Source organism: Drosophila yakuba, chromosome 2R, assembly GCF_016746365.2.
Source record: "Drosophila yakuba strain Tai18E2 chromosome 2R, Prin_Dyak_Tai18E2_2.1, whole genome shotgun sequence".
Taxonomy (NCBI): Eukaryota; Metazoa; Arthropoda; class Insecta; order Diptera; family Drosophilidae; genus Drosophila; species Drosophila yakuba.
Genome location: NC_052528.2, coordinates 5283935 through 5307783, shown reverse-complemented (window position 1 = coordinate 5307783; position 23849 = coordinate 5283935). Strand labels below are relative to the sequence as shown.

General features: G+C 40.2%; 1 protein-coding gene and 2 long non-coding RNA genes across 27 annotated transcripts in view; 2 read left to right on the top strand and 1 right to left on the bottom strand.

The window, feature by feature from the left end:
• The window catches only part of LOC6529386 (longitudinals lacking protein, isoforms F/I/K/T), a 60321-nt gene that overhangs the window by 35123 nt on the left and 1349 nt on the right, over positions 1-23849 (bottom strand). For 5 of the 25 annotated variants that reach the window (XR_006245130.1, XM_015196834.3, XM_015196851.2 and 2 more), the window contains exons 1-5: positions 23116-23429; positions 15283-15672; positions 14825-15218; positions 13878-14594; positions 13728-13808 (exon numbers count right to left, since the gene is read on the bottom strand). Coding sequence is in view for 22 of the 25 variants with exons in the window: in XM_015196834.3 (XP_015052320.1) it covers positions 13728-13808; positions 13878-14594; positions 14825-15218; positions 15283-15456 (1366 nt within the window). In the remaining 3 variants the exon portion in view is untranslated. Of the gene's footprint in view, positions 1-274; positions 957-1208; positions 2819-3677; positions 4464-4973; positions 6105-6776; positions 7294-8062; positions 8490-8597; positions 8767-13727; positions 13809-13877; positions 14595-14824; positions 15219-15282; positions 15673-16573; positions 16740-23115; positions 23432-23849 lie in introns of those variants that run through there. The other 20 variants (XR_005560465.1, XM_015196848.2, XM_039371866.2 and 17 more) reach the window with 18 other exon arrangements.
• Positions 16873-22671, top strand: LOC120320955. The gene is made up of 2 exons (XR_005560466.1): positions 16873-17114; positions 17181-22671. It is a non-coding gene; the product is annotated as an uncharacterized LOC120320955 (long non-coding RNA).
• Positions 23523-23821, top strand: LOC120320956. Its single transcript, XR_005560467.1, has 2 exons — positions 23523-23656; positions 23715-23821. It is a non-coding gene; the product is annotated as an uncharacterized LOC120320956 (long non-coding RNA).

The window sequence follows — 23849 nt, the reverse complement described above, 5'->3', positions numbered from 1 at the left end:
CGATTTCTGTACTTTTTGAGCAAGTCAAATTTGCTAAGCTACAAAAAAATCAGGAAAAAATCATATGTAAATATTAAATAAAAATGCATAATAATTAACGACTTAAAAAACATGTCAAGCATTCCAAAAACAAAAGTTTGTAACTATTTTGACGGGAAAATAAAAAAAATGTAATCATCGAGATTTCTTAGAATTAGATAAGTTTAGCCCATAATAAATATATATTCGTTAAAAAAAACCCAAGTTAAACAGCCTTAGACACTAGAAAAAAGTCTGTGTGAGAAAAAACATCAAGTGTTTAGTAATTTATTTTGGTTTTGCAAACATTTCATTGAAGGAGACACAAATATGTTATCAAATAGGGAAAGATTAAGACTAGGAATTGGAATTGGAAAAACCACACAAAAAGCTCCAAGGACGCACACGCCCATACACTCGCCAAATAAACACACACGCATTTGAGACACAAAAAGCAGACACATGAGAGAACCCAAGCAAGAAAGTGGAAAATAGACACGAACTATGCTGAGAACATGCTTATAGGGCGGTACAGTGCGCATCGGAACTTTAAATCAATCAAAAGGCATTGCAATTGAAATCGACACAATTTAGCTATATTTTACTTTAGTACCATCCCGAAACGCACTGTATCGCACCGTATGTACGTGTAGATCAAGTAGAAACCCAGACAAAAACAATTCGAGGAAAGATTTTACACAGAACTAAGATATATATCATAGAGTATATATATAAGAAAATATGTATGGTATATAATACTGTGACAGACTTTGTTTCTTGCAGATCGTTGCGCTGCAGCAGACAGTCGAGTTTTCCAGGACAAAATACGGTTCGGTCGGCTTCATAGATAGTAGTATGTGATAGTAGGTAGTAGATATTGGAGTAGTATTGGTAGATGAAGTAGTGGGGTAGTACAACAGTTTTGTTTGTAGAGACATCTAAAAGAAATTTAGTAATAAAAATAGGTTAGTGAAAAATTCGCACAATTTCCGGAGCAAAAAAACAAGACAACACTGAACGTGGGGGGATGGAAAACAAAAAACATACACGAAAACGAAAACATTGATGGATCATGTGGGTATGAACAAAGGATGAAGTGGTGGCGATGGTAGGTAAATTGGGAATGAGAAAGGCTATAAAAATAAAACTGTCGATTGCTGCAATTGAATTGAATACATAAATATAGTATATTTTGTGTATTTGGTGTTTTCGTAATTTATTCAATTAAAATATAATTCTCATTTTTGTTTCGTTTTGACTTTGGATAAATTAGGTTTTAAAATTAAGTATACATGCTAGAAATGTATAGTATAGCAATAACTTAACTAGGTCGTACATTTTGGTGGCATATCATTTGGAATAAGTGCGTTACATGTATAAATCAACCTTCCTCTATCCGTAAGAGGAGAGTTAGGTGGTCGGTTGAGTATTTTGCGTTTTTTGGATTAAATCAAATTGAAATTACTCAACTTGTAGTAAAAGATTTGATATTCTCTTGACTTTTTTGGTTACATCTTAAATGACTAACAAATAGTTTAGATGCTGGACTCTTTTTGGATAAAGTAATCCCATCCCTGTCATGCTGAAAAGCTTCTTATGTGTTTAGAAATTCGTGACTGTTCGAGTTAGTTATCGTTCGTCTTAGGAAAGATCCGTTGGATGATTCAACACTGTAATATTGACAAATTTTAAGACACATTTTGTCTACGGGCGACTCACAAAAATACATAATTAAAATTATCTTCAAAATGGAATGTCTACGTTTGAGATTCTGGTACAGGGCAATACATAGCGTAAAAGGGGGCTTGGGGCGAAAACGTAAGAATACAGTTTGCAAATACGCAGAGCCTTGGCTCTTGACAAATCAAAAATTTAAGAGATTCTTTTGGTTTCAATAAATAATATAAATAGCTAGAATGAGCTTAGTTATTGTTATAAGCAAATGGCATCGTGTTCATCAATCGCTCCTTGAGCAATGAATTTGATATGATCTGTAGGCCCAGCTTCATGTTCCACTCCTCGTTCATCAGGTGCTGCACCTTGCTGGGCGTCACCGGTTCCGGTTTGATGCCAAGAGCTGCAGCAGCCTCGGCTTGTGCGGCCAACGCTTCGTTATCATCTGCGTCCTCGGGTCTTCCTCCTCCGGATTCATTGTTGTTCTTGGCTTGGGCCTCAGCGATGGCGGCGGCTGCTGCTGCTGCGGCTGCTTGCTCCTCTACCACGGCTGCTGCGGCAGAAATGGCAGTGATGGCACCTGTCAACCCATACGTGGGTATCGGCATAATGTGCGGTGGCAGTGGCGAAGTGCATCGCGAGCCCGGCAGATTCTCGTTTTCGTAGTTCTCCTTGCGCAGCGACAGGTTTTCTGGTATAGGACTCTCGCAGCCATTATGGGATCCAGCACTGCCCACACTAGCCCCACAGTCACCGGTGGAGCCCCCTCCGCCGCCACCACCCATCTGCTGAAGACCGGCTAGACCGCCGGCGGACTTTAGGTCTAGCGAGCAGCCGAGAGAGGAACGCGAACCACTGCCCGTTGTCATCTGTGCAATTGCTGGCGGAATACCGTGCTTGGAGACCAAGTGGCGCACCATGTGGTACTTGCGACGGAATCGAGAGCTGCAAAACTCGCAATTGAATCGCGGCGGAATGCCTATGCATTCGTCGCGCATGTGGCGCTGCAGATGGCGCTTGCGGAGATAACTCTTGTTGCAGACTGCACAGTGGAAACGCTCCTTGTCTTGATCCTGATCCGCATCATCGCTGCCAAAAACGCTGTGCTTGTAGTCGTACTTCAGGTCTGTTGGGTTCGAATCAAATCGAATCCCGGCGATCGGTGGTTAGTGGTGTGGTGTTATGTGATGTGAATGGTGTGTATTTGTGTGGTTTTGGTGATGATGTCGTTTTGGGTTTGATTATTTGTGATTTGGGAAGATTAAAGTCGTTTCGATTCGATTTGATTTGATTGGTTTTGATGTTTTGTGGGGTTGTATGAAATGAAAATGAAAAGAAAATAAAAAGAAACATGTTTGAAAAATCATAAACAAGGTCCAGAATTATGCTTAATTGTAATTGCCATAAACAAGACTCAAATTTTCGCTTTCAATTTTGTTTATGAACTTAACTTAAACTAAACTTAAATGTTAATTTTTGTTGCTTTTGTTTTGAGAAGTTGAAGGAAAACTAATACAAGTTATTCAAGTTGTCAAGTTGTCTAAATCAAGTTTACATAATGATACAAATTCTTTTTCAACATAAACTACTGGAGAAGCTACGCTAAACAATTGTCAAGGAAAACAATAATTAAAATAAGTACATTTCTATAACAAAAATACAAAAAATAAGATATAAAAGAACTATTTATAACGAATATTAAATACTTATCGATAAAATGGTTAGCAATAGAAAACAAAAATTAAGGTTAAACCTTTTGAATTAACTAAAAACATAAAAGTTTAAAACTTTGTTTTAAATTATTCAATTAAATTTTTATCAAACATTTTGCTTTTTATATTTTTCCTAAAGGGGTTGTACTAAACACAGTATTAAATGTTTTCTGAGGTCTGATGTGGTTGGTCTCCGAAGGTATTTCTGACATCATTGGCTCTAAAAAATACATTATTCATAAAATTTTATCGGTGATAAAAAATCAACTTCCATTTCAATAAATATTCGTACACATATATTTAACTTCAGATATTGACTTAGCAGAGACACAGAACAATAGAGCGAGATTAAACAACGTTTCTTAACTAGAATAAGGATGTTTTATGAAGATGTATAACAGCCAATTTGATCTCGATCTTGGAATCACATTCCGGCTAAATCCTAGACTTTCTTTAGCTGATGAATGCCGTGCTTCTGCCTAAGGTGTAGCTTCAAATCGTATCGCCACGAACAGCTAAAGTTGCAGAACTCGCAATGAAACTGAACACTGGTCTTTTTGGCCGCCAAGGATGTGCTGATATTGCCGCTACTGTTGTTGTTGATGTTGGCGTTGCTGGGGCTGCTTGTGTTGCCGCCGCTGGCAGAAATGTGATGCGGTTTGTTGGCAGACGACGAACGTATGCCGCTATTCAGCAAATTGGCCAACTGAAATGAGGCTGCTGCTGCAGACATGTGACAACCACTGCAGTTGCTGACGTTGCAATGGAGCTGCTGGTGCTGTTGACCGGTCACTTGCAAGTGGTTTACAATGGCCTCCGCCTGGCCAGAGTTTCCACATTTGTACATTCTGCGTATCGTTACTTCTGGTTCGCATATCTCAGCAGCAGCACCACAGTTGCTATTGTTGCTGCTGTTGCTGTGATGGTGCAAGTTCTGGTGGTTGAGGTTCTGGTGGTTTGCTGTGGTGGCTGCGGTCTGATGCTCCGCCGGCTTCTTGCTGGCCGCACTCGCCGCTGCTATAACTGCCGTGGCATAATTACAGTAAAGCGTCCTTAAATCTGTAAGAATTGTGATTGGGTTTTTGTCTAAGATTTGCTGAGACTGTTTAACGAATCTTACAGAGAGTACAGAGTCATAGAAAGGAGTAGAGTGGAGAAATAGAGATATGGCGGGTGGTGGTTGTGTGGTTATATTCGTGTTGTGTCCTCGCAGTACTATTATTATTATTTATTTATTATTATTTTTTTTTTTGACTTGATTTGATTGGTTTGGTTGGGTTTCATTTTTTACAGTGTGTTGTTGTTGTTTGGCTTATAACTATGCTTTGTATTATGCAATATATAATGTGGATTAGGTTAACCGACGCCGCCATTATATGGATATACAATTTGCCGAAGTTAAAACTTAAGTTAAACTTAAAGGTAAACACAAAAATAATCAACTTTGGCACCAACAAAATGTTCGAGAAAATGTTATTTACCAAAAAGTATCAAGAAATTAAATTACAATTGAAACTGGGTCTCAACTTGTTCTTATTTGTCTCATGCATCAATTAAAAAACGCATTTGTTGTGGTTTGGTTTATAAAAAACGTTTCATTTATTTTTAGTTAATAGCTTTCTCCTTTTTATTTTATACAAAATATATATATATATATCCTTTCTTTTAATATTATTAGATTAATTCTCAACTTTTTGATTTAGCGCTGGAAAAAGAAATACTTATATATTTTGGTTGTGCGACACCCAAATAATTGTATAAAACATATAAATGCAGGAAAAATAAAAGGTTTTGCAAGCCAAAAGGTCAAAATTCAACCGCTGCTCTTTGGTTAATTTAATTAGTAGTAGAGATTTTTCAGTGGACAGGATAGCGTTCGTTACGCGTCTTTTACTCAAAATGGAGGTAGAGAGGAGAACCCGCCCCCCAGCTCAAACCGCTATCCCTCCTACAATCCCTCCCCGTTAAGCAGTTCAGGGGAGGAAGTGGAGGTGCCGCTGGCCACCACTGCGGCTGCAGCTGCCACTTGCTGAAGAGCTTGTTGTAGAAGGGCCTGCTGCCGCAGTTGCTGGCGGTAATAGTTACTGGTGGTTGATTCCTCCGTTAAGTGTGATTGCTGGTGCTGCAAGAGTTCCTCCTCATCGTCATCTTCGACTAGGTAGGCGTGCTGATGATCCTCATCCGCAGCGGCCACTGATCCATCGTCCAACATGTCCACCAGATCTACTATTTCCGTCTCGGGCTTCTGATCCTCTCCTTCGGCGGCCGAGGCTGCCGCAGCTGCAGCTCTTTGTTGGCGCTTAAACAGCGATCGCATGGCTATCTCCGGATGCTTTTTGCGTACGTGTTGGCGCAGATGATCTGCTCGCTTCGTGCGATGACCGCATACGGAGCACACCATGCTCTTTCCCTTGCCGCACTCCTGCCGCAGATGCCGCCGCAAGGTTCCGTGCCTTCTATAAGTTCTATAGCACTGGGGACATGTAAAGCTCTCCTCCTGACCCCCACTTCCTGCTCCGCCACCAATACCATTTCCGCCGGCTAATAATCCTTGAAAGTGATCGAATTGCGGCGCATGAAAGTGGTGCAACGATCCCGATCCCTGATGATAGTCATCGCTGCTGCCATCCATCAGTTCCAGCTTGCTGCCATTTAGATGATTCTGCTGACTTGAGGAGGAGTCGTCGATCAGCTGCAGGCCTGAAATTTGTTTTTGTTTTTTGTTTGGTATTTTCAAATTTTCTCAGTTTCGAATTCATTTTCTATAATTTTCCTTGCTATTTTCTTTATAACGTTAAACGTTAATTTTTTGGTCAATCATGCGATTACTTCATTATCGAATGTTAAGTTGGTTTCGTTTAGTTGTTTTTTTTTTCAAGGCAAAACAAGCAATTTGTTATGTTTAGTTTTTCAAAATGCCAGATTAGTTTCGAAAGCATTATTATTTTTGTTTCATGGTAAATTAATAAATTAATTTCTGCTTGGCATTAAACAAAAACAAATTTCAAACAGGCATATATGTATAAAAAACAATTGCACAGCAGAGCATGGCAAATCAAAAGGAAAGGAGCGGGCGTTAGGTTAAATATTAATCGTAGGTGGAGAAAGACGTAGAAAGGTGGGGATTTTGACAGAGAAGACAGATGCCTCGTCACGAGAAAAAAGTTTTCCTTTGTTGGTTTTGTTTGTTTGGGTGTGTGATTTATGAAAAAGGAGCGTAAATGAAGGGCAAATGTAAGTGTGGATCTGTTTGTCGGGCAAGCAAAAATATAACATATACAGATATCAAATGGCTTTATATGGTGGTTGATCATGGGACTCGCGAAACAAAAGTCGAAGAAACATTGAAGAAAAGAAGAGTTCCCAGGGTAATTCATAAATTGGCATCGTTAGCTTAACGTTTTTAATGGCTCTTTTTGATCAGTCTAAAACAAATATTTGGTATTGTGCTTCTTGACCTTGCAATGCCGATTCAACGAGTCCTTGCGCTTGAATCCCGCATCGCAAACCTGGCACCGGAAGTTCTCCAGCATTCCGCACTCGAACTCGAGGTGCCGTTTCAATGCGGATAACCTGGTGTATGCGTTCGGACACTGTGGACACTGGAGCTTGCCATCGTCCCGCATATCCGCATTTCTCGCCAGATTTGCCGCCGAGCTGCTCCGCACCGTTGGCGGTGGAATGCTCTTCTTGGTGGTGGTGCTACTACTGTTTGCCGCTTTCCTCCTCCGCGATCGCAGCTTTCCACGTCGCAGTTGCACCACAGGTGTAACCACTGCTAGTGGTGGCGAAACTGGCGGCGATTCAACGGCCACGGGCGGCGGTATCGGTGGCGGCGGCATTTCGCTGTCATAGTAAAACATTTCATTCAAACTCAATTCGAGCAGACCTGCAATTAAATGTTTGAGCAAAGAGGAGATAGAGCAACAAAACACACAAAGTCACGAAAACAGAGAACAGAATGGAAAAAGCGAGCAATCGACAGACAAAGCTTTATATTTCAAACACACAAACTTCGAAAATCAGTGTTGCCAACTTCACTACCTTATCGTCATATGTCGAGTCTTTGCCTAGTAAGTACATATCGAAGAAAATGCATTAGCAAATTAAACTGTCCAGAATAATAAACAGAAGTATATATAAGCTGATAGGTATAGCGTTATTATTTTTGTATTGTTTTTGTTTAGTAATAGATTTAAAATCACTTAAAAAAATATTTTCAACCTTGGGAGATTTTAAGTTAACTACACAACCTTAGTAAATGTTTTACAAATTTCCATCGCTAAAAGATACTCTCATTATCCCTGCTTTAAGCAATGTAGTTTCCAATGATCAGAGAATGCTAAATACTTATCGAAGTCAAATAGGTAAACTACAGCTAGCAGTCAGTCTATATCTACAAGTCATGAACACATCATGCCTAATTTAAGCAATGTACTAAACAATTGTCTCTATGTTAAGGATAAATGTACTTTTAAAATAATAGAAACTCTTGTATTGTCTACTTCAATTGATTGGCTTGTCTAGTAAGTACATAGAATAGCTTGCTGGCAACACTCGACTCCCTTCAACCACTCAACCCAATCCACTTCTAACCACTCCACCTGTTCCACTTAACTTCCACTTATTCGCGATGTGAGATACAGAAGAACCACAGGTTGAAAATCGAACCCAAGTTTATTGCAGTTTTTATGTGGGGAGGGGTGGGGTGTGTGTTGTGTTCTAATATGATGAGTGTAAGATACGGTTGTTTTACATCGATTACACTTTTATCCTTATATAAACAACTATTCCCTCTTTTGGGCGCCCTTGTGCACATAGTAGTAGTGATCTTGCAGCTTAAAATTATAGTGGAAACGACGGTCGCACATGCGGCACACATACTTCTTCGGCTGGTTGCACTCTTTACGCATGTGACGCCTCAAGGTGCCCAGCACCTGGTAGCGACGTCCGCACGTCTGGCACACGAAAGGAGCACTCGCCGCATCCGGCGCTTTGCATTTCGATTTCGATTTGGATATGGATGCGGTGGTGGCCAATGCGGCTGTGAACGTGGAGGGATCACTTCCACCGCTGCTGGCATTTCTAGAGAAAACGGAAAATCGGGAGGGAGAACAGCGTTCACATCATCGGCTTTTGGGTCTCAGATTCATCATGAAAGGATCCAAAATCCTAGCCCCAATCAAGATTTACCTGCACGATAAAGAGTTGGTCGCCATCGCCGTGCGCTTACGCCTGGACATCGTGTGCGTTGAAGTGGCGGAAGCGGCTATAGCAGTAGCGATGGCTAGGGTGGCCTTTCTTCTGGCCAGACGCTTTGAGCTACCACGCACCGCGGTGATTCTGGGCACAACCATTGTGTCTGTAACCAATGAACCAATATTTCAAATGCGAAGTGGGGACAGAAAGAGTTTGAGATTGAATTGAGGCACAAAGAAATAGACCCCAAAACCAAAAACAAATGAAAGAACAAACTGTGTAAGCTAATCCTCTTGCTGACAAACAATAGTTTTTAGAAGAAAATCCATTTATGTCCAAATCTTGCTATAATTTAGTCATTTTATAATTTTACTATTCTATTTAAAGATAGTTTCTCGCTCTCTTTTAAGTGTTAATTGATTTGTGACAAAATCGTCTTACAATAATACAAAGTAGCACTATAAATTACACGCACGAAACACAGACCACCCTAAACACAAATTCATTCATAAGCATAAACAATCCAACAACCTTAAAAAAACATTTCTTAGCAAGTTTTTAAAAAGGATGTTAAGTATTTTCTAGATTAATTCAACTTTCAGCCGTTTTTGCTGTAGAAAAAAGCTCTTTTCTATGCTAACCCTAATCATTCAAAATATACAATCTAAATGCAAGTAGAGCAACAAATGTGGAAAAGGAGTAAGCGCAAGTGAGGTAAAAAAAGTCCAGAAAAGACACATAAACCAACTACAAACAACTTAAGATGAAAATAATTTCTTGTACATAAACTACAAAGCTGGTGTTATGTGCACTCGAAGGACACACATATGTATTAAAATGTTTACAGTTTCGGAAAATCATTCACACACAACAAACAAAAGCCAAGGACTACAAGTAAATAATTTGTTTGTGGTTTGCGTGATGTGATAAAAGCATTGAACTCATTGCAAGTTATACAAAAAAAAATAACAAAATTATTATCTGGCGACTGTTCCTGTTTTGCCTGTGTATGCCATGTATGTGCCTGTGTAAATTGGGTCAAGGCCATGTGAACAACTTTCAACTGGGCCAAAACCAGAAATAGGGAGGAATATAGTGGGTGTTTGAAACGAAAAACTAATTTTATATATAAACATGTGGAAAATCAGGCAATACGATTTTAAGAGTAGCTTATTTACGCAATTAAATTAGATAATTGCCATTTCTAAACTAGTGAGATTTATAATATTATAATAAAAATTGTGCTAGACATTGTGCTTGGCAAAATAAGTTTCCTGCAACTCAACAATTTTGATTCAGCGCTGAATCACGTGAAATAAAAAGATTCGAATAACGACGTTCGATAGAACGGATACTTTGCTTATACAACTTGAAGTCATGCAAGATTATAAATTCCCGTCATAATAACTCTACCAGAGCACCGCGATTAAAGAGGTTTTTCGATCACCAAACAGAAACTTTCCGCGTGTGGAGAAGTTCTCATCGAAAAATCCCAAACTTGATTGCTTATGCAACCATTCGATTTAATTGTCCCAGCAGAATCGCATCGTATCAATATTGACTTTACACGGATGCAGAACAATATTATAAAAATAGCAAGCGCGAAGAAAACGGCGAAAACAAACAAAGTCAAGCAAACGAGATACATTCGCACAGATATGAACATTAATATTACTGCTTCAGTCGCCAGTCCTCATCACCTCATCACCAACCTCACACCCCCCGCTCATGTGAACAATGCTGATTAAAGAAAAAATTCACAACCGCACACATTATAATTTAGCCGACCTTGAACTTGAACGAATGCTTCGGGCATTGTTGTAGCATTTGTTGTTCTTGCTGATTAACAATTAACAGAACGAGCGTAGAAAGAGAGGTCGGGGCGGTTGGAATATGATATGGGAGCTGAACCGCAGTTTCATGTACATTAAAATTAGATATTTCTTTTTGGATACCTCAACCCGCTAACGAGCGAAACGAAGAGTTTACAAATTAATTGGGCAAACGAGATTGTCAAAGAAGAACGACTAACCAAAAGAGGGAAACAGTGGGGGAAAAAAGCTTATAAAGCTTTAAGAATTACTTGCTTTTAATGACCATTAATAAAGCAATTGAGGAATACCCCAGATTTTTTTTCATCAAGAGTATTGAAGGTGGATCATTTCTTCTTTAGGATTAGTTATAGAAAGTGTTTTACCACTAATAATATATAATTATACATCGTTTTCCACAAGCCTGGATAGTGTAGAGCAGGTCCAAAATCCACATTTCTTGCACAAATGAAAATTTTAACGAAAAACAAACGAATAAAGATTTTCCTACTAAGTTGTATATATTCACTCATTAGAAAAATCAAAACATCAAAGATGTTAATTTTCTTTTCGGGTTTTTCATTTCACTGTATGGGCAAAGGGATACATGTAGAAACGCAACAAATCAGTAGTCCATATGGATGTATGTAGGGATCGGTGGAATTTCTTTTGAGAATGTGTTTTTCTGTGTTTGGTGTTTGTTTGGCAACGCTTCAAGCAATTTTGAAAAACAAACAAACGCCAAACGCAAAATTTAACTTTAAGAAAAATATATATACAATGTAAATTTAAGGTGTACACTTAGAAATAATTCGAAAGAGTAGAAACTGGAGGTTACACTATAGCTTACCCTGGATGTCCATCCACTCTTTATTGAAAAAATAGAGCGCTTGTAGATATTTTTTTATAATACACATTACCTGGAATCGCTGTAAAATGATTTTGGTTTTTATGAGGTATGAATGTTGATCTAGGAATGCGGATAATTGGTAATAGATGAAGGATAATTGGAAGGGTTGGGGAGGTTAGGATATTTCGGGAATCGAACAAAAATTAACTTAAAATACAAAATTTACTTCATTCTTGTATTTCACTTCGCCCAACCGATACCGTTGGGCGGAGCATACTCACCTGAACACGCACCTGAGATTTCCGCGACGAGTTTGGATTCTTCACTACAGTTGGATCTCGTCAAGTTGCCCAAAGCTGCAAATGTACCTCACCATCTCGGATGGTTACGTGCTTTGTTTTGGCAACGACTTGAGACCTTCGGCAGCTGATCCTCCTCCAAAGCGTCGATCCTACAGTAGCCGGTTCCATACGTTCAGTCGTCAGATTTAGTTTTTCACTTTTCACTTGACTTTATTTTTATTAAGGGTTTTGAATGTTTTTAGCAACGACGAACATGAACATCTCTAGTTATGGGAAAAAGAATCCCCAAACTTACGAAATGTAAACGCGTAGGAAAGATTCGCGCGCGTAACTTGCATCGGAAAAACTTACAATCTAGCTTTAAAACTAAAATCAAATCCGTAGGGAAAATAAACAATCAATAAAAGTCCCGTCAACCAAAATAAAGCAAAATATATATGTATATATAGAGATAGTACTAAAATACAATTTAAAACTGCATGCGTATTTTCGTAATAATATGTAAAGAAAAAAAAAAAGAAAACATGTGTAAAAAACATTAGCACGCGCTGAGAGTTCTAAAGTAGAGGACAATCAAAATGGAATGGCACAAAGTATAGTATGACAAATGAAAGATAGAATGTGTTCGTTTGCGAAAGTTCGTGGGTGTGGTGGAATATGCTTTGAAAATGCAAACAAAGTTAAGGCGAACAAACATTTGCTAGAAATACTGGAAGTGTGGCCAAACTTCGCAGTCTTCTGACGCGACTGTACTGAGAGAGCTTTCTTTGTGAAGGGAAAACACATGTGGACGGAGCCCTGCACACTCACACACACGCACTATACACACAATGGTACACGCACACAAACAGCAGCTTACAGAGGGAAATAGCGAGCTAGAGAGATCCAAACGCACACAAATAGAACACTGTTGATACGTAAATTTAAACACTAACTTAAACGATAAGAGCATTTCTTTGAGATTTCTGTCTAAGTCAAAGCTGCAGTGTGGGCGGTTGTGTTTGTGTGTGACCATGGTTTATGAATTATTATAAAAGGTACTTTCAATTTATATTTCCTGTTTCACTACTCTGCAGCTAACGGCATAATGTCGGAAAGAGAGGAGTACAGGTGGGGGAGGAAGAAAGATAGGGCGAGCAAATAAAAATGTTGGAAATGTAGAATTATGCGATTTAGATATACGGTAAGGTAAAATAAGTCAAAATTAAGAGTTAATCAAACACCAATTGTAATGAAACGTATTACGAAAATTCAACAACAAATGATCATACATGGAATCATACATATATATATAGATAATGATAAAATGAGAATGTTAGGGGATGTAGGTGGTTGGGTTTTGTGGTATATAGCAATTATATATGTTTGTGGTAAGTGAGTGGTAAATGTTTCTTATTTTCTTTTCAAAAGTGTGTGTGTGTGTTAAAAATTAATTAAAATAGATATGTACAAAAAAAGATTACTAGTTATACGAATTATGTGTGTCATAATTAAAAAAACATTAGTTTTGTAAAAAATCATATTAAGTAAAGAAAGAGTTTTTAAGTAATACTTTCAACTTGCACAAATTATTCTTGTTTCGGGTTAATTTATCTGTGACGAATTGAGCGACGCAGGCAAAAACAAAATATAAAAACCAGCATCTCAAAATCTCATAAAAAAAAAACTCAAAAAAGAGTCGTAAATTCTTGCTCTACAATATAAATTTTGCTGTTTTTCATTTTGTTTTTTTTTCTCTGCGCCAAACTCTCGCTCACAAATCTTGTTATTTTGGGTTTGTATTTGTACTTTTTCTTGTTGCTTGCTTTTTTCGTCTGCTATCTTGTTGAAAATTATATTTGAACAAATTCTACGTCTTTTGCTTATTTTTTCTTCTTCAACGTTTTAGAACTTTTTTCGGAGCACGACTTTTGTGTAGTGTACATTAAAATGGGCAAAAAATAAATTTCTATATTTAAATGTTTGTGTGATAAAAATGAAGTTGTGACCTTGAAAAGTTGGATTTCAATCTTTAATCTGCATTTGAATTTAAGCTTGTTGTTTGTCGTGCTCGCTGGTTCAAAAAAACATTTCGTCTAATACTTCTAGGCTAAGCTATACTTTTTGCTTTTTCATTTGTTCGTAGCTCATATTATCGATTTCAGAGGCAACAAACACTCACCTTGGGGATCCCGTTGCTGTGCATCCTGTGCCATTAGTCCAAGTTCATCCTGAGATCTGTCGTGCTGCCATGTTGCATATGCTATTGGAGGAAAAAAAAAACACTCATGAGTTAAAAGAAAACAAAAAGAAAAGTCTAATGCAAACTCACTTTGACTAGATCCTTCGCCACCCTGGCTGGTGCCGGCCGTCTGGTCCAGCTCTTCCATTGTCATGTCCTCCTCGTCCAGTGTCAAATCTTCAACGTTCTCATCGTGCGCATCGTCATCGTATTCGGCTTTGGGTTCAATAACCATTTCGGAGCCCACTGATGACACGCTGTTGTCTTTGATTTTATGTTTGTGATTCGACGACGATTTGTCCACAACGCTGGCCAGCTGCTTTACCACAACTCCGGCATGGACGGCGGATGCAGAGGCGGGATTGGGTCCGCTGGCGGCGTTTGATCCGCCAACGGCACTACCCTCGTCAATGTCCTCGTCATCGCCTTGGACGCCTTGGGCGCCACCTTGGCTCTGGGCTTGTACATTATCGGTGTTAATGGCATCGCTTGTGGTCTGCGCCTGCTGCTGGTGCTGATGCAGATGGGCCTGTTGTACGGCGGCCGCTGACGCAGATGCTCCGCTCGCTGGGGCGGCTGTCGAGGATGTTAGTTTAGCGCTTTCAGTCTTTTTGGTAACGTTGGTGCTGGTCAATGGCTGCTGTTGCTGGGTCGACGACGCTTGGCTGCTGGTTCCGGCTGCAGGTCCGCTGGACAACTGGGTGCTGACCAAAGCGGAGACGGCCAAACCGGCTCCTGTCTGCTGGAGGATTGACTGATTCGAGGCGGCGGCTTGTAACACGGACGAGTTGGAGTTGTCGTGGGCATCTGCAAAAAGAAGAACCAATATGTACTTGGTACTTAGGAAGAAGGATTTTTATGTCTTGCAAAGTGACAGCGTAAACAATAGTTTTACAATATGTCTAGTAAAGCCATTTAAATTTATTAATTGTACCAAAGTGAAGATTTTTGATAAGCAAGAGTTTCGTTTGAAGAACGTTCCCGCATTTGCATTTTTTTATATTTAGCAAGATAATCCTAATCGCTTGACAACTCACCATTCTCCATGCTGCGACGTCGGACTTTTCGACGACGACGCGACGGACTCGATGAGCCCTCGCGTGAACCGGACACATCGCCAGACGTGTCCATCGCTCCGCCGGTGGCAAGTCGAGCCCGCTTCGTCTGCTCCAGTGTGTAGGCACCGCTAAGCTTACCGCCGCGATGATGGCCGGAGGACTCAGGCTTGGGGGCTGCTCCGCCGCCAGTGCGATTGTCCGACAGGCCCTTGATCTGCAGCGACTCGGCGGCCTTGAGCAGAGCGGCCAGCTGATCCTGCGAGATATTGACCTCGCCGCGGTACATGTAGTCCATCATGGCGCGCAGCTCTTGGTACTTGACATCCTTGAGTATAAAGATGGGATGTTTGTCGTACTGTTCTTGTAGTAAGGTCTGCGGAAAGTGTATTTTTAGCGTTAACAGAGTTTTGAGATGAATGTAGTTTGCTTATACTTACAGCAAAGTAGGGACTGCATGCTGACAGCACCACCTTGTGGGCCTTGAGAAATTTGCCCTCGGCGGCTAGCGTGCAATCGACTAGAGTCTCGTTCTCCAGCAACGTGTCGAACACGCTGATCAGTGTGCTCTGGTGGTTGTTCCACCGCAAACAAAACTGCTGATCGTCATCCATTTTGGTTTCTTGGGTGGTTGGATGGGGTGTTTGGAAATGGATCCTGGGGGTAAGGGCCCACGACCTTGGGGCCGAACGTCGCGCGCTCTCTCTGACTTGCTTTTTTTCGCCACTCGTATTTTGATGAATATTGAATCAAACTTAAGTGTCTAAACAAAAAATCAGCTTTCGCCTTTGGTTCTTTTTGGAGATTTGTTTAATGTGTCAGCAGTTATGCTGCAAAGAGAGAAAAGACAAAAAACAAAATTAGTAACGCAAATAACTCGCAGTAGTACGGCCCAAGGTCAAGTTCATGTTTAATTTCAGCGCAGCAATAACAATATCTTTTCTCTTTTGCGCGCTTGAAATTTCAGCTAGATTATTATTGTTGCTTAGCATTCGCAAATACACATAAGCCCGCAAATAAACACCCACAGCAACATACTTGTATGCAAATTTTGCACAGCGAAATGCAGTTCTTTTTTTTAATTTCCGAGCGAGTTTCTGCTTCTTGATAATTTTTCAACTTTGCTCTTTCCCTAGACTACACACGCTCTTGCCTAAAGAGAGAGCTAACGGATTTGTGTTACAGTTGCTGCTGCCTCTGCTTCCCGACTGCGTGTGTTTTAGTGTTGGAGATCGATGGACACGATAAAAGCCGAAGAGACTTCGGGACGACCAAAAAAATGAAATGAAATAAAAAAAAAAAAAAAAAAACGAAGTATGAAACATAAAGAGGGGAAGTTTCGCAGTCGGCGTCGCTGCAGCGCAAACACATACATATGTATATTTGTGTCTGGGTTTTTTTTCTCGTTTCCTTTTCTCCGTTGTGGAAAATTTCACAAGTAGACAGACACAGACGAATATTTATGAAGATTTTCATTTTCCCCCCTATAATCATTAACACCAACACACTCGCACTCGCTGACTGATAATTTTTAAAGTTGAAGTGTGGAGCAATCGTTATGAGTTTTTTATGGTGTGCGCATTTAAAAATAGAATGTTTTTCATTAGAAGCTCACAAACACACACGCACACAAGCCAACAAAGGCACCCATCATATAGATATGGGCGCTATTTCACAACCTCTCCCGCTCGCGATTATGCTGCTTCATTTTCACAAACCACACACACTTACTGTTGTGTTGTAAATAATTAGCACTGCAAAGGTTGGTTTTCCTATTCTAGCTCCGCTTCGGCCGTCGGATGTTGAATGTGTGTATGTAGAATTTAGCCTGCAAACCGCACGCGTTACCTCGCGATCTGCCGCACAAAGCAGAGAACCAAACAAAATCCCCGAGCGTACGAAACCGAATGAAACGACGCAAATGTGACGGCGACTGAGTGACCCTCGAATCGACGCCTCGCTGCTGGCGCTCGACTTACGCTCTCTCTATCTCTCGCCGACGGCACGGACGCCCTGCAAACGAAGTTGCTGCCAGAGCGAGAGGACGGGAGCGAGCGAGAGTTGAGCGTCGAGCTCTCTCGCTCTCTCCTGTTTGGGGGCACGTTATAAAATTGCCAAGTAGGCAAAGGGAGCGAGGGAGAAGGGCAAGGTAGGCAGCGGCAGCGGCAGAGGGAAAAGGAGCTCAAAGGAAAAAGGAGAACTGCAGCGGTAATAATCGTGCCAAAGCGAAATAACGGGAAATACACACACACACTTTCAAGAACACAGACAGGTAGCGAAAATTGGCTGGAAATGTTTATACTTTGATTTTTATGCGTTTATTTTTGTACGCTTCTAGTTTATTAGATGTGATTAAACATGACTGGACACATCCAACAAGGGAATATAACATTCAAATGTCCACTTATGAAGAAGTACATAAAATATTACTTAAAACTAACTGTTCTCCGCGGCAAAGAGCAATTGAGATACACAAATGTCTACGTGACTAGAGGCTCCCCTTTTCACGTCCCTTTGTGTTTTCCAGTTTCCATTTTTTTTTTACTTTTCGCCAGATTCAGGCAAAAAAACAGACGTGGGGAAATGAGACAGAGCAATCACCCCCAGGCTATGCGAAACCAGCCATTTACCGTTAGGCGGAGGGATCAGTTTTTCGAGATTCAGCTATACAGACACACTCAAACACATGGCCCATATGGAAGAAAGGTGCAAGGCATGCGCACAAAATACACATAAAGAAAAACTATTAAGGATAATGATGATCATTTCAATTTGATTAGCCAACGATTTCGTGTCATAAATTTACATTGCCTGTTAAACAATCATCAGAATACATTAACTGAAGCTTTCATTTTGTAGGAACTCATTTGTGTGCAGTGAATGTACATATATGTAAGTGAAAATATCATTTGACCTGCTTTTTCTCAGCATGAATCATAGCAGAGAAACGGTGAAAAACGACACCCAGCCATACCCCAATGATGATGCATTCGAGGGGTTTTCCACAGGCACAAACACCAGTACGCAAAGAAATACATAAGTCGGACACAAACACAAAGAGAAGTAGGTAAAAACTGCAGGGAGGCGAAAAAGGATCTCTCTCGCTCTCCCGCTTCCTCTCCCTTTTTGGAAACGAATGACGCGCGCTCTTTGCACATTGCAAGGTTTTATTTTTGCGCAGATGGTGGAGGATTATGAATTGGGATCCTGTGACCAAACAGAGCGAGAGCGAGCTATGTAGCCAGTGAGTTTGTGTGCGTGTGCGGAAAAGTACAGTTGGGCCAAAAGGCACCTCACACTTCTTTGGGGTTCGGTTTTCCCACGAGAGAACCCACAACTGATGTACTAAATGGGGGATGGAGTAATGAGGACTTGGTGATTGGAGACAAAGACAAGAAAGAGACTGTGCTGAGGTCTACTATCAAACGATGTCCAAAACTGTGTTTTGCGGAGCATTGTTAGCGAAAATCTCAACTGGGTTTTCATCTGGCAACTGCATTTGAAAATGTCTGGCAAAAATAAGTCCAAGACACTGTGTAAACTGCTGTTGCAAATCGGTAATGTGTTGCAGGAGAACTTAAGATCATGGTTTACAATGCTTAAAAATATTCTTAAATAAAGTTGATTCTGAAAACCATAATGCTGTGTTAAGATCTACTATCAAACTACGTTCAAATTTATATTTACGAAACGTTGTTAGCGAAAAACTCAACTGGATTTTGGTTTAGCAACCGCCAGATTGTTTGGAGAATATGTAATGCATTTCCACACTTTTTATGGGCGAGTTGCTGACATACATATAATAGTTTGAATCCCTTACATAGGACATGTACAATCTTGTGATGAGATCTACTATCAAACTACGTTCAAAATGTTAATTTAAGAAACGTTGTTAGCGAAAAACTCATCTAAATTTTGTTTTAGCAACTGCTGGATCGCAAGAAAAATGAATAGTTCATTTCACACTTTTTATAAGCTAGTTGCTTTGAATGACACAATCTATGCTTAATATTTCCTTGTGCTGAGATCTACTATCAAACTACGTTCAAAATTTTCATTTACGAAACGTTGTTAGCGAAAAACTCAACTTTTGTTTTAATCTCGCAACCGCTGTAGTACGAAAAACTGATGGTATATTTTCCGCAATTTGATTGGGTTGCTCTTACTATCGGCGATCAATGATCAATGTCAGATGTCAGATTATTGTAGTTTTTAGCATGGAGCGTGAGTGGTTAAAAAAGCGTATGTAGATCGGTTTACGATGAATAAAGATAGGAATTGGAATTGGAATTGCTACCATTTCCATCCTTTTGTCATAAACTTGTGTTAGAATTCAGCCATTGGGCTTGGCCCAGCTAGGCTTAATTAATACTGTCTTCAATGCCGACAAACTTTTCGAGTGCCAGATGGAAATGAAAATGGGATGCGGCGATGTCGGTGGGAGGGGGGTAGCGGGATAATAACAATATAAAGGATGTCGGGCGATGTCGGTCCCCTTTTTCTAAGCACGCGCCAGACGGCAAAAGGTGAGCCCCGGGAGAACCGAAGCGGACCGGTTTGCTTTGCGGGAAGGTAGGAGGATGAGGGAGAGGGTCCTGTAGGCCGGCCGGTCCGGGTTTTTTGGGGTTGCAATCAACCCCTAAACTAAGCCGATCCCCCCTCTCCACTCTGTGTGCGATATGCGCTTGTGTTTGCAGCAGTCTCCCTCCATTTTGTCGTCCTGCCGGCAGATGTTGGATCACAACTGTCGTCCCCCGTCCCTTTATTCGTTTGGGCTCAGCACAGGAAGTGCCGCCAAAGTCTGGAGCCCTCTGCTTCAGAGTAATGAAAATTCTTGGCCAGCGACAGGGAGATGGAGAGAGCTCTGAACTTGGGAAGAATCATAATGGGGCTGCTTTCAAGACATTTGTTCTGAGTAGTACAGCAGTACATGTATGCGTGTGTGTATGTGTCTGTCTGTTCTGCTGTGCAAAAGTCAAAAGAAAAACCGGTTCGGCAGAATGTACAAGAACTGTGCCATTTCGAAAAACAAAACGGAGGAGCGGGTGGTCGCCCCGTTCTCGGCTGGCAGGCTGGCAAGTCGAGTTTTGTGTGTTGGTTTAGAGATCCGAGATCCGATACAATCGTCGATTGGCAGAAAAACCAGTTTAAAACTCATTTTATTTCATTTCACATCGCTGCCAGAAAAATTGCCAACTCACACACCACACACACACTGGGCCGCCAGAAAAACAAATTTAAAATGGAAATAACTTGAGAATAAGGAGGAGGGGGAGAAAAAGTAAGAGAGAGAGAGAGAGAGAGAGAGAGAGAGAGAGCGATGGCGACGGGAAAAAGAGTGTATGTGGAGGCCAAGAACAAATATAAAACTTCCCCCACAAGATTTGCATAAAGTGGAATCTTTTTCTGCTCGAACGCATACACACACGCACATGTGTGCGTTTGTGAGACATCAAATTTCGTATATTTACGACGTAAAAATAAACTCGACGACGACTCGGCGTCTCTCGCTCTGACTTTCAATAATTTAATTTCTGGCAGCTGAAAATGTTGCTGAATAGCAACGCAGAAACATCAACCAACACACACTCAACATTGAAACTCTGGCGGTTCGAAGCCCAAAAAACGCAAAACTGGGGGGAAAACACCTCTGAAAACCCCACGTAGGCCGACGCTCGTCCGTCCGTCGTTCATTTTATTTTTATATATTTTTAACCCTTTCTGCCCGTTGCCTTTCCGTTTTCCTCGCTCTCCACATGTATCAGAAAACAGGCTGCAAGCGAAGATTGAGAAAACATCGGATCGTGCGGATAACCACCAAAAATAGCAATAGTTATTATAATTTCCTAGAAAGAAGCTGCGTTTTTCCGAGCTGATGAAATGCCAAGGAATCGAACCATGTCTGCTTCTTAAATAATTTCATTTGTATTACTATTAGATGCTGTGATCAAGGGTTATCCATACTTAAAAACGACGAATTGCATCTGAGAGTTTAAATGTGTTGAAAGAGCGTTTTCCATTTCCACGCTTTTTTTTTAACCGCTTCGCTGGGTTCTGTTCTGTTCAGCCGCAGAATATGTCGTTTTGCCATTAAAGCAGCGGATAAAAACAACGAAAGCAAAAACGTCAACCACAAAACTTGTTTTCTCGAAAAGCTATTTAAAGTGAATGTTAAGGGCTTGTTATGCGCAAATGTATCTGTAAATGTATCTGCGAGATTGTACATTCGTGTGGGAGCGGAGGAAGTCGGTGCTTTGGGTTTTGGTGAGGCTATCTATATCTATCATGGGCAACAATGTAGATCTGCTCCGCTGTTGATGTCGTTTATGCTTTTTTTTTCTAGATTTTTGGGCACGCTGCTTTTGTTGGTTTTTATGTGGGTTTGGTTGAAGGGCATTACAACGACTGACAGTTATAGAAGTAAACGATGAAAAACAGATTGATTGTTCAACAGTGCCGTATAACTAGAAAGGGGATCTTTTAAAAGACTGCTTACTGAATAGTTATGTTACAAACTTAATACATTAATTTATTCAGCTTCAATAAACCTAAGACACTAAACTATCACAAGTAAATCCAACTATATATTATATGAAATCTAGTTTGTAAAATCACAAATTAAGTGATTTAATTTCTTGTTATAAACGGCTTGATTCCATACTTAGAAGTATTAAAAATGAAACCGACTATATGAAAAACTTCCTCTAAAAATGCCATATTAGTTTTACAATTAGGTTTACCCACCCAAAACTTGTTAAATTCACAGACCAATTCAAGTGAAAGTGAAAAAAGTGAGCCACCGAAAATAATCAACAATAAACCGCGAAATAACGCATAAAAGTTCAATGAACTTTTTTGTTAATAGCCACAAAGCGAATAAGTAATCAAAACTAACAAAAATAAAAGTCGGCCAAAGAGCAGGCTGCGAAAACGGCCGCTCATTATTTCCCTGTCTTCTTTTTATTTATTTATTTTTTTCTATATTTTTTCTGTTTATTGTAGGACAAGAACATTAAAAAAGTGCGACACATATTTTATTTTTTTGCACGTGCGTGTGTAGGTCAGTGCGTGTTCGCTGCAAGGTCACGGTGTTTTAGAACGGAAAAAATTGATGACTTGGAAGAAATGTACAAGTTTATTGTAAACAAAGAATTAAGGCAAGAAACCAAAGAGAAAAATACAGTTTCTGCTTTTCTACACTTGTTGCCCAAAAGCTTTTTTATATCTCATTTATTATTGTTATTATTCTGCACATGTGCGTAGAATGTAAACAAATGAAACTTTTGCAAATGTCGCAAGTGAAATTTGGCAACGCCGCCGCAGTCCTATAAAAAAAAGATTAGGCGACACGAAAATATGAAAGATGAAAATGTGTAAACGTGTCGAAAAGAAAACAACAAAAGCGGCGTAGCAGAAGTGTAGCACAAAGTGGAAACAAAAATATGTGGCGACTGCTCTCTCTTCCCTTCCCACTCACCCACCGACATCTCTTTTTGAGCCGTCTGGCTCTCCCAATTTTCTAAGTGTGTGTGAAAAGTGCAGAGAGAAAATTTCACGCTGGTTGTTTTTGTTTTTCGAGAACAAACATAAAAACGGACGAGGGAGTATAACAAAATGAGCGGGAGAAAGAAAAGTGGACCCAAAAGAGCGAGAGAGCCTAGCATTGAACAAAATATTTTATGTGTGGGGGAAAAACCAAGATGGCGGCCACCAAGACTTTGGGAATCTATCGAAATGAAAAACGTGCTTTTTTCTAGGAGTTTAGAATAGAAAGCAATTAACTTAACTCGCTCTTGGCAATCTTTCTATTCACTAATCACAAGTTTTAATAGACTTCACTTCTCCACAATCAGTAATGAAAAGCTTATATAACTTTCCAACACACACACACATATGTACACGTGTATTTGTTGAAAACATTTTCACTGCAACACTTGACCTCATTTGCATGGAAAGTGCGCCACTGGCAGTGTGTGCGTGTGTGAAAATTAATGAAAACCGCCCGTCATTTACTTCGGCGTTGCATTTTGTGGGAAAGCTCTCCCTCTCCCGCTCTGTCTGTGTCTGTCTCTTTTCGTGCACTGGTGAAAAGCTTTTTCCCGAGAAGTCAGCATAGGGAAAAATCGATAGAATCACCACTGGAAGTATTGATTCGATATGCAAAAACACACACAATCTCAGCAAATAATTGCCAGGTACAGTTCGAATGCAAGTTCTTATTGTATATTATTAAGCGGTAGTTTCAACATTATTGATCAATTTTATATACACACCGAAATAGAATCACAGGCAGCACGTAGTCGTCAATAAACCTTGCACATATCAAATTTTGGTGTTGCTTTTCCAAGCCATATATATATGGTAAAATATATATAATACTAATACACACACACACACGATAACGCGACGGGGGGAAAAGCAATAAAGTTGAATTTATTTTTACTGTATGTGATGGGGCCCTGTATGCATGTGTATGTATTTTCCTTTCCCGCTGCCGTGGAGAGCAGAAAGAAAAGAGTAGGCAGCAGCAACAACGCACCACACACTGAAAATTGCGGACGCGCGAAGCCACTGAAGAAAAACTGACGACTGACGCGACTTTCCGCTGGCGCTCGAAAAAACGAAAGGTGCCCAAAAGCAGAGACCCCGAAGAGCGCCGAGAGAGTTGGAAACGAAGCCGAAGCGAAACCCGAAGAGTGTGAGTTCGAAAAATGAGTTGACGTCGCCTGTTTTCCTCCCCTCTTCATACGTGTGGTTTTTGTATGCTTGGCGCGTAGAGTTGCCAATTTACAGGAAAAGATCGAAAAATCGGGGGTGAGGTAAAGAAAAAGGACACATCATAGAAGATAATTATCTATTATTCATCCCTTAGATCAGCAGTTTACAAATACGTTTTATTATATATAAAGCTGAAATATTTGCAAAATCAAAAAGGAATAAATTGAAATGTTGTTATAAGCTAAAGAAATGAGTAGGTTTTAACTTTAAATTATGTTTGTCATTTAAA